Source organism: Peromyscus leucopus, chromosome 9 (genome assembly GCF_004664715.2).
Source record: "Peromyscus leucopus breed LL Stock chromosome 9, UCI_PerLeu_2.1, whole genome shotgun sequence".
NCBI classification, from domain to species: domain Eukaryota; kingdom Metazoa; phylum Chordata; class Mammalia; order Rodentia; family Cricetidae; genus Peromyscus; species Peromyscus leucopus.
This window is the reverse complement of record NC_051070.1, coordinates 45,689,330-45,703,099: the sequence shown is the minus strand read 5'-3', so window position 1 is coordinate 45,703,099 and position 13,770 is coordinate 45,689,330. Positions and strand designations below refer to the sequence as shown.

The 13,770-nt window shown below is 44.9% G+C and overlaps 1 protein-coding gene across 1 annotated transcript in view; it reads left to right on the top strand.

Moving 5' to 3' along the window:
* Positions 1-13,770, top strand: part of Enox1 (ecto-NOX disulfide-thiol exchanger 1) — a 552,113-nt gene that overhangs the window by 427,998 nt on the left and 110,345 nt on the right. The window contains 1 exon segment of the mRNA XM_037208374.1: positions 13,349-13,455. Within this exon segment, the coding sequence (XP_037064269.1) occupies positions 13,349-13,455 (107 nt within the window).

Below are 13,770 nucleotides of genomic sequence, written 5' to 3'. Positions count from 1 at the left end.
TTATTCCAGCAAGTATAGCAGACCTGACGTCACGATAGGAGGGCTTGCTTAGCCGCTTCCAGGAGAGTCCAGTGCAGAACTCGAGGCATGGTGGGCTCCTGTGTGTATGTTGCTGGAAACAGCGGAGAAGTTGAGCAAGATGAAAGAAACTTCATACAGGAGTCCAGAATGCTGGACAAGGAGCATACACTCATCTCACTGGTTTGTTTGCCCTCGTCTTCTCTTCATGTGCAAAGCAAGCACTCAGAGGATTGGTTCCGTTGCCAGCTAGCCATCTTGAAGAAAGGAACCTTGACGTTTAGCATTTCATAGAAAATGAAAGAGTGTACACCGAGCACCTGCGGCTGCCGTCTGGCTTGGCTGGTGCTCCACTCTGCCAGCGTTTGCACGTTGTCTCGCTTTGCTTCGGAGTCAACTAGACATTGTCTCCACCCAGGCTTTGCCTTAAAGTGTCAAGAATCAGTAGCTGTACTCAGCCCAGAGCTGGAGGTTTGTGACATTTCTTCACTTCTCTAGGGGTTTGTCCTTGACTTGTGACCATGAATGTGCAGTTATCAGTTGAGGACCTCGGTCCATCCTGGTATGGCCCCGGGGCTTTCTCTTCTCCTCTGAGCCAGCTGGAGTAGGGATAAAAGAAAAAGGGAAAGTGGCAGGCCTAGTGAGTCGTATGTCATCTCAGGTCACATTTGTCTCACTTGGTTGTCAACTTCTCATTCTGTCTGTTTGGTAGAACTTGCCCACGTTTTCCTATTCGTCGACTTTGGGGTTCTGATCTTTGCTTTTAAAAGATGTATGCTTCCTAGGGACTCCCAATAGGCCTGCCCACTTTGAGTTTTATCAGTCCCAAGCAAAGCTTGTCGTTTCAGAGATCTGACAGAATCAGTTTAGAAGTCCAAGAGGCACGCGCCACCATACTCACATCTTAATATACATGCCAAGATGATCAGTTGTGCAAACCTCGTTACAGCACACACACACACACACACACACACACACACACACACACACACACACACATATCTAACCAGTTACACATTCTGTGACTTTCCTTCCTGACTTTTTTTCCAACAAGCTTCCTGCTGAAAAAGAAAAAGGGGAAGAGTAGAGGAGGTAAATGAGGAAGCAGATGGCAATAGAAAGGGGCCTGTTGATATTAAACAAGGAATGCATGCCATACATATAAGTATGAATGAGAAGGGAAAACTCTAATGTCAGTGAAGGCCAAGAGTCGTACTTCTAATTGTCCTTCAATCTCTGACCCTTGGCCGTCTGGATAGTTTGTTTTCTAGAGCCATGTCTGGTTTCTTTGTTTGTTTGTTTGTTTGAATAAAAACTAGAAATGCTCAGGGGAGGATATGATTATAGCTGTGAACTCAAGCTCACAGGAAGAGATGAAGGGCGACACTGGCAGCAGAGCAAATATAAATGTTACTATGTGGTTAGAAATTGAAATATGTACTTCCAGCATGTGCCCCTTTCACCCCATTCCAAACATGCTCTGCTGTCTTCTTGCCTGAAAGACTTCTCCTCCTCCATACCAGATTCAAAACCCACTGCCATTCAGGCTTCCTCCTTGAAGCCTGTCCAGTCTGTTAGGACCCACAGCCATACTCTCTGTGTGAGTCCTTAACAACTGCTAATTATTTTATGGGCAACAAATTTATTTGTGTTCTTCTAGAATGATTTCATGCCAGAGATGCAAGCCATGTGTACCTACGTCTTTCTTCTTACCTCACCACAGCACTCTGGAGGTTGGACAGTTTGTAAAAGCATACAAAAGTCCTGAGTACAAGTGTCCATCATTGACCAGTTATAGAGGGAAGCACTGTTTGTAAGAGCACATGCACACACACACACACACACACACACACACACACACAGTCCTGACTACAAGTGTCCATCATCCATCATTGACCATTTATAGAGGGAGGTGAAGCTGGTGTTGGAAATTGGGCTGAAAACCAGTAACATCAGAACATAGTATGAAGGTTTTCTAGTTTTGTGTGTGTGTGTGTGTGTGTGTGTGTGTGTGTGTGTGTGTGTGTGTAAATTGTGATCTCAATTACACACTTAGCACTAAATTACTGACTTAGCACTAAAATGGATTCTCTTTAAACTAGACACACAAAATACACATACGTTATGGGATAGTAGGTTCATCTTGTTCTTACTCGTCTTTTTTTAGCCTTGCTATGGTAACTGTTTCAACCACCATGTAGCCTAGCGTTGTACACTTAGGAGAGAAAGTGGCGCCAGTCACATCTTCAGTTTTCAAAACAGCAAACGATGGAGGTGCCTTTGACTGGGTCTGAGGAGACGCCGGCTCTCATCTCAGCTCAAGCAGTAATTAGCCATATTCCCTCAGGAAAGTCTTCTCAGCCCTCGAGTCTCTGTGTCCTCCTTTCTGTGATGAAAAGGTTTGCCTGGTGATTCCCTCAGGTTCCTGAGGTTCCATCAAAGCCCCATAGCCTCACTATAAGAACAACATAGATCCTTGAGCATTTCTGGATATCTAAAGGCAAAGGGCTGGCAGGACCCACATGATGACCAGTTCACCTCAGACGATGAGAGAAGAGAGGAGCAGGCAGTCGTCCCTGCATGTGCACCAATGCCTAGCTCTGGTGGCTGCCTCTGTGGAGCTGCTGTGAGTATCAGAAGTCACATTCTCACCATGAGAACATGTGCCCGGAGCCCTGCAGGTGCCAAAGCTGGTCAGAGTTATTGTCAGAAATGGCTCTGCAGTACGCTGACATCCCCCCTGTCACGTCCTCATCTGTCTTCTCAGCTGAAATTGTAAAAGCCTCTGCTGCTGGAATGAATGATTAAAATCATCCCACAAATATTTGCTGGAGTGCTGTTAAGTGCCAGGTCATATGCTAAGTGCCGGGATGAAATATGAGGGTTTCTGACCTCTGTGCAGACGTGGTCCCCCTTATAGGCAGATTGCTGTCCTCCCCCACATTTCTTCTGCCTCAGAAGCGCTCTCTGCCATCATTGACTTCTCAGGAACGTCTTGGGCTAAATGTTTTTTATTTCCACCAGGGAAATTTGGTTGCTGTGTCCCCTGCTGTCGAAAAAGAATTTTATGAAGTGTTAAAACGTTTTCCCATGTCTGGAGAAGTCATTGCCATAGCTCATCTGAGGGAAGGGGGTAAAAAAAAAAAATCTCTGTAACGCCTTAGCAACTTGACAGCTTTTCCATTTCTCGTCAAAATCATGCTGATAGCCATTATTTACTAATGCATTAAATGCTCAAAATATTATTTCCACTAAAAAGAAAATAGAAAGAAGAAAAGAAAACACATCCTTTGATCTCGGGGAATAAGTATCCAAAGAAAATAATGTCTGAAGGCTTCCAAATGAAGGAGGAGCACCAAATGTTCTATTTCTCTCAGACCAAAACTGACAGAAGATACTAAAAGCTTGCTACAACTGAGTGGACCCTTTTTAAGTGTCTTTCTTTTCAGTTTTACCAAAAATACAATTCTGAGTTAAAAACAAACAAACAAAAAAAACCTTTTCTTTAATCTCGCGCACACGCACGTGCACGTGTGTGTGCTGGCAAATACCCACACAGACAGAGACACACACAGAGTGAGAACAATTAAGCCTTACCCTCTAGAACAAACAAGAACTAGGGAAGGCTCCATTTCAAGATTCAGTGTGCTCCATTATCGTTAACAAAGCAACTCAGGATAGACAGCTTTTACCTAGTACTAAAACCAGGTAGCTTGATAGGTCCCCAGTCTTGGAGACTGAACAAAAGGCTTCTGTCAAGTGTGGGCGGGACTTTCTGTTAGTGACTTCTGTCAAGTGTGGGCGGGGCTATCTGTTAGTGATTTCTGTCAAGGCTATCTGTTAGTGACTTCTGCCAAGTGTGGGCGGGGCTATCTGTTAGTGACTTCTGCCAAGTGTGGGCGGGGCTATCTGTTAGTGACTTCTGTCTGCCAAGTGTGGGCGGGGCTATCTGTTAGGGACTTCTGTCAAGTGTGGGCGGGGCTATCTGTTAGGGACTTCTGTCAAGTGTGGGCGGGGCTATCTGTTAGTGGCTTAGGGAACAGATCTTGGCTACTTTGGACAAAAGCCACACAAAATGTTTTTCTGCAAAATTTGTTTAAAAGGAAGACATTCAAAGTGAGAACAAGCCACTGCGAGACAGAGATGATGTGTTCTTGAGGCAAAGAGTGCATCTTTGCATCGTTTTACCAAAGGAAGAAATCATCCCAGGAGGAGTGTGGGATATGAGTGGATTTCTCCTGAGACCTAAACAGAGCAGATCCAGAACCCACACAGCACAAAGTTTGCTGACCCTGACCCAGAGATTTCCAGCACTTGACAACAGATTTAGTATTACCTACGGTGGTGGTTCTCAACCTGTGGGCTGCGACCCTTTCACAAGAGTCTCCTGAAACCATCAGGAAGCACGGATATTTGCATTACAATTCATAACAATAGCAAAGTTACAGTTATGAAATGGCAACAAAAATAATGTTATAGTTGGGGTCACCACAGCATGAGGAACTGTATTAAAGGAGTGGCATTAGGAAGGCAGAGGGAATGAGGGAGAAGGGTAAGGCCTTCCAGAGCCACATACTCAAGTGGGCAAGTGTCCCTTCAATTCTCGTAGAGTCTTTCAAGGCCAGCAGAGGCCAAAAGAAAAATGAATCGCTATTTGGGGATCACAAGGATGAAAATGCTCTCAGAATCGAGCTTTGTCCTCTCCCTACAAGAGACCACGCTCTTCACTGTGCCCCAGCTGCTGAGAAAAGGGCCCACTTCCTGAGTCTGGGACTCGCTTGGTTGGTTGTGAAGGATGCTGCAAATGTGTGTGTTGGTGGAACGGAGACTTGGTTGACATGTGATTCTTTCCTCCTTCCACCTGTCAAGAAAAGCCAGCCATAATGGCTTCTGACCTGTTGTTGGCCAGGAAGAGGAAAACAAGAGATAAACCAAACCAAACAAACAAACAAAACATTTAGGGAGCGTAATTGGAGAATAATTAACAGTAGCTCTCAAAACTAATAATCCCAATACTCCTTTTTCATAGCCACTGCCAGAATCTTTATAAAGATGTTTTTAGAAAGTTGTCAGAAACCATGTCTGAACATGCTCATTGGAGCCTTATCAATGTGGACACAGGAGCAACCTCCAGGATACGGTGTAAGTGAGACAAAGCAAGACACAGGAGCAGTGCTAGCATTTGGTGCACGGGCTAGAGAGCTGTGCACTGTGCACTGTGCGCATCCCTTCTTATCTCGCTGCCTGTGCCAGGATCTCCCAACGTCCTTTGTTGTTAGGGAGAGAAGCTGGTGAAGGGGCTCACGCTCGGAAGGTAGTCTTTTACTGCTCACTTTTTTTCCTTTGTGTTATGTACATACGTTACTTTTGTTGAGTCAATAGTGGAAATCTAGTCAGAGAATTTGTTGGATTTATAAAGCCTTGGAAATGCTGTACGTTGCACGGACCCATTGCATTTATAATCTCACACAGTTTTCTTCTGGTGCTTCCCACAAGGTTTGGATGTGTGCATTACAAAGGCGCTGCACCTTCACACAGCCTCTGGGGTTGACCTAAGCAGGAGAGCAAGGGCATGAGGAAAGGGCAGACACAGAGACACAGAGAAAAGCTGGAAGCCCGTGGGTTGGGCTCTCTGACTGAGCCATAGCACCTGGAAAACTCAGTGTGTTTATTATATGCAGTTGAACAGGAGGTGGTGATATCATACACCACTGAACAGAAGGCAAAGTTATTATATACTGATAAACAAGGAGGTAGGAATATATATATATAATATATATATATATATATATATATAATATAAACAAGGAGGTAGGATTCTTATATACAGCTGAACAAGGAGGCAGATTTAGCTAATCACAGTAGGAGCAGGCTCTTTAGGGAAGGAGCCTTCCAGAAGGAGAAAGCTATGGTGGACATTTTCTGTACACACTGTCAACATCGGTGCTCATACAGAAGGAAGTCTTGGCCATCCCTCTCGGCCTCACCTGAGGAAGACTTGCTGCTCCCAAGATGCCGGGGCACAGGGGCCTTTGACATGGCCGTACCAGTGTCCACAGCACACTTTCACACTCAGACTTCACCTGCTCCCTACACAGGGGGATCTGAGGTTCACCTTACTGAACTAGGATTTGTGCAGATCTCCATGTCATTGTCTGCCTAATATCTTTGTATTTGCTTGAGCAGTTTGACCATTTCCTGCTTGTTTGGAATTTGCCAAACCAAGATCCTCCTGTTTTTTAAAATATTTTTTTTCAGTATCCCATTCCTTAAACCGCTATTATGCCTCATCTTACCAGGCAGTTGAGAAATCAAATTTGAGGCTGGGATTTGGGGGTTCAAGTGAATTCAGTGTCCCATGATGGCCTTCTGGTCATCTCAAGACAAAGCCCCTAACTGCCCTGTCATTCCTCACCTTGGAAGTTCAGTCCAGGCCCCTTTCACACATTGCTGCCACGGTCCCCCGCTTCCCTGGCTATCATCCAATCAGATCCTCCTCTCAGCCACCAGCTGGCGACCATGAAGGAGTCAGGAGTTTCCGCACCTGACCTCCTCCCCACGGCCAGTGCTTACTGCTCTTACTGCTCTCCTTGGGCATCTGTTGGACCGCTGGGTGCCGGTCCTGAGACGGCAATCCGTGATGGCATTCTCTCTCTGGCAAGTCTCCCACCTATGGTCAATGCACACCAGTTCTACCACTCCGTCTAAAGCCTCATTTCTTCTTTTGTCCCTCCTTCCCATGAAGAATTCCCCACCCCCAGCTTTTAGCATTTAAAGACAACAATAACAAGCTAGGCGAGGGAGGTCAACTATTTCCTTTGGTATATGCCTTTGAAAATCCCTTCTGAGCCATTCATGGAGGATTTGGAAATATGTTATCCCTTAAAAGCCAAAAAGGGAATTCTTCTGAAACCTACAGAGTTAAGGCTCTATCATGAGCCTGATAGCATTAAAAACAAAAATTAGGCTTGCAAGATTTGTTTGAGGTGCTTTATGTAGGAAAGCCTGCTGCTGGGAAGAATGTAATCAGTTGCTCCAGATATTTGGGCCACTAAATGGATTTAAGTTCTTTTCACAGCTGTGTAGCTGCAGCACGGGATATTGGAGGTACCAGGGCTGTGGGGGAGAATGCAGTGAAGGAGAAAGGACTATATTCTTGCTAGGTACCTGCCTTTCCATCTCAGTGCTTTCAATACTTCTCCGCCCCATGCTAAAAATTCAAAGATCTCACATAGCCTCAGCATCTGACATCTGTATCGGATGCCCCACTTTTCCTCCAGAGCGTGTATTTAAATGGAGTCTGGGTCTCCATACATGAATGTCCTGTTCTAAGCAATGCTCCTCTTCCTGAGGAAGGCTAAAGACAAGTGCCTCTCGTGATAGTCCATAAAAAAAATCTTGGAATTCGAGACCACACTCTGTTCCTGCTGAGGGGGCCCAGGGGAATGCCACCGTCACTCTCTCGTGCCTCTGCCCTGGGGCTGGGAGATCCCTTGCAAGGGAGGATGCTAGATGGCCAAGACATTGGAAGTGGGTTCCTACACCGAGCAAGACGTCATGTAACACGAAGTGGTGCCAGAGGAATCCCAAGATGCTCGGAGTGGAAGAGACATGAAGATAGGTGTAGAGACTCTGAGAGATGGAGGCCTTCGTTTAGAACAGCAACCACAGGTAACCCAAAGGCTGCTCTGGAAGGACAGAGGGCTGAGAAGAGAGAACAGTGACTTGGACTGTCGACTGCTCACCTGGAGGCAGGAAGCTTTTCCTGGGCTCAGCCAGGTTCAAGCGCCACATACTGAATTTACAAACACATACCCTTTGCCAACTCCGGTGTGTCTGGTCCATCAGTGCCCTATGAAGGACAACCATGTACATCACAGCAGGAAAGATGACACAGAACAGCCTCCAAAATTAAAGACACCTTGACTTGGGGAAATTATATTCTGCCTGGTGGGGTCACCTTAAGTTGACCCACTGGAGATCACAGATTCTGATGTGCGACTGATCCATCCTACCATGAAAGTGGCTGCCGCAAGAAGAATAGGGGACGAGCCATGCTGCTAGACTGCTGTCCAGTGGCCCAACGTGGGTATTTTAACTGCAGTTCATTACAATACCATGACATGGGAATGAACTGCTTAAGACTTTGGGTCAAGTTCCTGATGCAGTTTTCCTGGAAGCTGCTTGCTGAGATGTGCACATACCCTCCGATAGACCCTTTAGTGCGTGTAATGTAGTGGTTTCGGTGTATTCCCTTAGGCTTGCAATCTCCATCAGTCAGTTGTAGAGCAGGGTCATCTCTTTAAACAATTCCTTGTAATTGTTTAAACAAACATTGTAATTGTAGCTGTCCTTTATCCTTCTCCCAAACCAGAGACAAACACCTCCTTTCTATGTGGTTAGTTCCTTCTTCTGGACATTTATGTGGAGGGAATTGTCATCTGTGGTCTTGACGATTAACTTTACTAACCAATCATAGTTTTCTCAAGGGACATCTGTCCTGTCATAAGTATCAATACTTCATGATTTTCCATGAATTTCTATTCCACATTGTGGTATTCCAATTTTCAATTAATACATTACTTCGCATCCTTTCATATTCTCTTTGGGTATTCTGAGTGAGGTTGTTATCAGTATTTTTTATAGTAGTTAATTAAGTTACTTTTTCAAGAAAGAAGTCTGTTCTACACCCAGCAGATGTCCAAACATCTGGGGATAGGGGAAAGCACAAGAGAAGATTTATAAACTATTTAGTTTTGAAGAAATGCTCTTATTTGTGTGTATGTATGTATATGCATATATATATATATTGCCCACATGTATGTCTGTGTACCACCTGCATGCCTGGTGCCTGTGGAAGCCAGAAGAGGGTGTCAGATCCTCTGGGACCAGGAGTGACAGACAGTTGTGAGTCATGTGGGTACTGGGAATCGAACCCTGTCCTCTGAAAGAGCAGCCAGTGATCGGGGGCCAATCTCACCCCAAGAAGTGGTTTTTAACATTGAAGTACAACTATGTCTGTGTGCATGTTGTGTGTCTTAATGTGTCTGTACATGTGCACATGCATAGCCCCTGGGATAATCACAAGAGGGATTTACAGCCCCACCGGGTAATTGACAGTGTCGTTAAGGCTATGTGCCTCTTTCTTCTGTTTGCGTCAGCCTGCTGGGCAGAGTAGGCACTCTGGGATGGCATCTAATGAAGACTGGCATCCCTGCAAGCTTCGGGGCGGGGTTCATCACTGACTTTCCTCTTGGTCCTCAGAAAACCCAGTTTATACAGAACACAAAGCAGAGGGTAGGCAAGAGTTGCAAGACGGGCCTGGCAGATCTACATTTTCTGACTGAAAGCAGTGTCAATAATAGTTCCAAAGTACCAGGGATATGCTTTGTTTGTTTGTTTTTAATAAGTAGCACTCATGGTACAGGATTTAAGCTTCTTATCTGAAACAGAAGCCTGGAGTCCTTTCTTGCCTCACAGGCTGCCAAGGTGGCAAAGGCACCTTATAGTGTCCTGACCCGAGTGTGTTCTCCCTACAGCACAGGTGTCTGTGAGCTGCTGCTTTGAATAAGTGCCGACCATCCTGAGCTGCCTGTATCCCTTCCTCTGAGAAGTGAAGTTGTGGGTACCCTTTAGTTAGTAATTACTGTGGCTTCACTGTGCATAGAATGAGTAGTGTGAACAAAGCCAGAGAAGCATTAAGTGGTCATGTGGATCACGGACTTGAGTCTGTCCCAGAGACAATGGACGACATATGGTCTTCACCTGGGACATCAAGATTGGCACCATCCTGGTTTGTGGTTTTAAAGCCATGCTATCTTTGCATCACGTTCGTTGGGACACTCTCTTTGAAATGCTTTCCCCTAATGATGGATTCATACTCACCCTAGCTCCCTTTCATGGGCCTGAACACTCTTGTGTATAAGACAAATGTCTTGCTCAGAAGGTAGCTGCAGAAACAGGAGACTGAACTGGGCAATGTAAATGCTCTGAGAGTGGTTTTCAAACCCAAGTTGAGTTGCACCATTTTTACCTTTCTGAGTTGTTGTTGTTGTTGTTGTTGTTGTTGGTGGTGGTGGTGGTGGTGGTGGTGGTGGTGGTATGTAGGAAATGTAAAAATCTCATAAGAAAAGGATATACTTAGATCCCATCTCGTTTTCCTTTTAATTAATTATCCTATAAGAGATTGAGAGAATGCCCAGAGAATTTGAAGCCTATCTTAGAATTCTGGCATCTTTCTGAACCTCTATTCATAGTTCAGCCCCTTTTGGGCAGCCTTCAGCAAATGCTCAGGCTCAATACGTCCCAGAGCCAGTTCCCTGTCTTTTTTACTCAGACCTCCATCTGTGCTTGTTCTCTGTATCTCTGATGCTCATCCCACACTTGAGTCAGCCTGGCTCCTCCCTCTCCTCGCCACGCCCCCTTGCTGCTTCCTATCAGAAGGCTGCTCACCCCTCCCTTCAGAGCTGCTGCTGTGACTCAGACCTCTCCATGTCCCCCACACCACTCACATTGGCACGTGTCCCCTGACCTATGGCAGCAACTGCATGTCCTGGATTAACACATAGTCCTTCCCCGTTTTTTTTCGCTCGTGGCCTTAGCCTCCTCCCTTCCAGCTATTTCCATGGAAAGTCCTTTCACAGCCCCAGCCTTGTAGATTTCTCTCCTGAGCAAGTCACCAGCTAAGGCCTGACAAAATATTGCCTTCTTCCTAACAGGATCCCTTATTCCATGATCCTGACTTAGCTACTCTACTCTGTTTTCCTCAAAGTGGTCCAACATACTTCTCTTGTACAGAATCATTGTCTGCTTTCATTTCTTTATCATCTCCAAGACTTGGATCACATCAGAAAATAATATCTGATGTGTACATTTCTAGTAATCAGCTGCCTGGTACTTGACCAGCTCCCCAGGTGTTTGTTGAATGAATGAATGAATGAATGAATGAATGAATGAATGAATGAATGAATAAGTGAGTTTACTTCATGGCCTCAAATAAAGTAATCAAGTCCTCTGACTGACTAAGGCACATACCTTCAGTCAGCAAACCTACCTGAGTATACGTGGTGTTTTCTCCCTTAACCTATACCATAGTGAACCAGACTTTAGCTTCTCTTTCATTCTGTCCTCTTTGTTCATTAGTGACATATCTCCCCTTTAAACCCTCCTCCATTTATGAATATGCATCATTTACTCTTCACTGTAGCATCTTCATTAAGAGTCTTCTCTAGCAAAGAGCAGAATTTTAATTATCACCACCCAAATACTACCCCTAAACACCATAGCGTTTCCTCTTGTAAATGATGCCAGGAAAGAGCTTTGCTGTTTAAAGCCATGGAGCCTCGTGGTCACCAACCCTGCCTGTTGACTTTGTCTGAGATGACTTCTGGCTTCTGCGGGGCTGACCTGCAAGGGACAGCTGAAATACCAGTGATTCCCAGCCTGCAAGTAGATAAAGCAAGTGTGGACCCCGGGTGGCCACAGCATGCTACACACTGAGGGCAAAGGCAGATGAAGCCAGCGCTTAGGGTAGCTCTGGGTGACAACCTAAAAGCCTATTCGTCTGGGTGAGGCAGAGCAGGGATGCCACAGAAGCACCAGAAGAATGGAAACCACCTCTGTGGAAAATGTTCTTGTTAAAACTGAGAGAAACAGATTCATAGAATAATATGAGAATGGGGTTTTCTAGATAAGTTTACAATTGAGATTCTTCTCAGGGAGAAAATATTAAAATACAAGCATTCCATGTGAAAATACCTGGAGATCAAGGCCAAGAAGTATTTATTAGCATTGTAGGAAATATTCACACCGTCATGGGAATGGACATGTGTCCATTACTCCCCCTCTAGCACAGGGATTCTCAACCTTCCTGATGCTGCAGCCCTTTAATACAGTTCTTCATGTTGTGGTGACCCCCCAACTATAAAAATATCTTCATCGCTGCTTGATAACTGTAATTTTGCTACTGTTACGAATCATAATGTTAATATCTGATATGCAGGCTATCTGACATGGGGCTCCTGTGAAAGGGTCCTTCGACCTCCCCCCAAAGGGGTCGTGACCCATAGGTTGAGAACTGATGCTCTAGCACATCATGTTGCTCATTTTGTGTGCTAATTTTTTGCCATTGAAGGTCACTCGCCTTTGGGGGCTTTGCTGTCATGACATTTTTTGGATGTCTGAAGATGTGGAAGAGAATTGAAGCCCTCTTTTTTTATAATAGAGCCTCAAGAATCACTGAGGAATTATGGGATACAGTGCTAGCATCCATAAGAACTGAACTCAATATTTAGAAGTTCAGGTTTAAGCATGTGATTGACTCAAAGCATGAGTTTCCTTAATCCCATGCTTACCAGATCAATAACTACTCAAACAAGACTGAGTCTGTAGTTGGTTAGCTTCATACCTAACATCCACTAAGAAGACCCCATCCCTTCCCATCCCTTTCACGATTCCTCAACATTTACCATCCAAATAGCACTGTTCCTGGAGGTAACAGAATTAATCGATGAAGTCAACGTGATAGAATTAAAACCCCAAATGGTGTGAGAGTCAGGAGAGGATGCTTATGAAAGTTATTGTGGGACACCGGCAGATAGGGGATGGACTCAATAAAGAATGGAGAACCACCTATAGTACTGAAGTCAGACTCAAGACTAGAGCTGCTGCTCAGGTGAGCTTTGGTCTGTCTTCACAAGAAATGAGTAGCACCTATGACCAGCCAATGGGCAGGAGAACTGGCTTCAGTCCTTAGAGAAAAAAACGGGGGGGGGGGGGCTGGTTCTAGAGGCTGAGGAAGCTAGAACACAATGATTCATGGCCCCAGTTTGGACCTTGGACACAGTAGTGTCTTCAGTGGGTTGTACTTAAGCACCTTGAGATGGAGAACAAAAGAAAATCAATACATGTTTGGTTCTTGGTCTTCAGACGCTCCACCCTAATTTTACTCTGAAGTCCCTACCAGGCAGGACTTTATATGACTTTTATTTGTATGACAGTAGCAGGGTCTGTATATTTATAGATCTAGGTCTATAATCTGCCCTATCAGATTTATAAACAACAACTAAAGGATGCTCCAAGGTAGATGCCCATGATCTTTCCCCAGTCATCTATAGAATTTGTTCTAACCTAAAGTTATGGAGACAGACTTGAAGGGAGACATCCCCAACCTTGCTAAAATGTAAGTACAAAAAGGCACAAATTGGATGGATATTGATGATGTTGTTTCTGCTGTGACATCATCCATAGACTCCTAGTGTCTTTGCTTTGCTTCCCTATAGTGATCACAACATAAATTACTTGTCTTGTTTGACTTCCTTGTTCACCAAAGTTGAGCAGATTGTGGCCGTTTTCAACGCTTCTACCAGACAAAAAGCCTGGGACCATTTCTCGAAAGCTCAGCGCAAGAACATAGACATTTGGCGAAAGCATTCTGAGGTTGGTGATTTTACTGTTATTTTCTAACCACCATCACACAGCTGGATTGGCAGAGCATAGAGTGGCTGTAGCCGTTAATGGTTTTGTTACAGCGGGCAGTCCTTTGCCATGGCCCTGTCTCATTGTCCCCTCCCTAGCCAGCTCTACTTCGTTTCTTGTCCAGAAAAACAGCTGGCTTCACACTTAGAACAATTTTCCCTCCTCTCCAAGGGAGAGAAGCATCTTTCCCATTCGTAGTAAAGAGCTTGCTCAGAAACAAACCAAGATGCTTTACCTACAATTAGACTGAAATATATATGTAAAAGCCAATTTAGA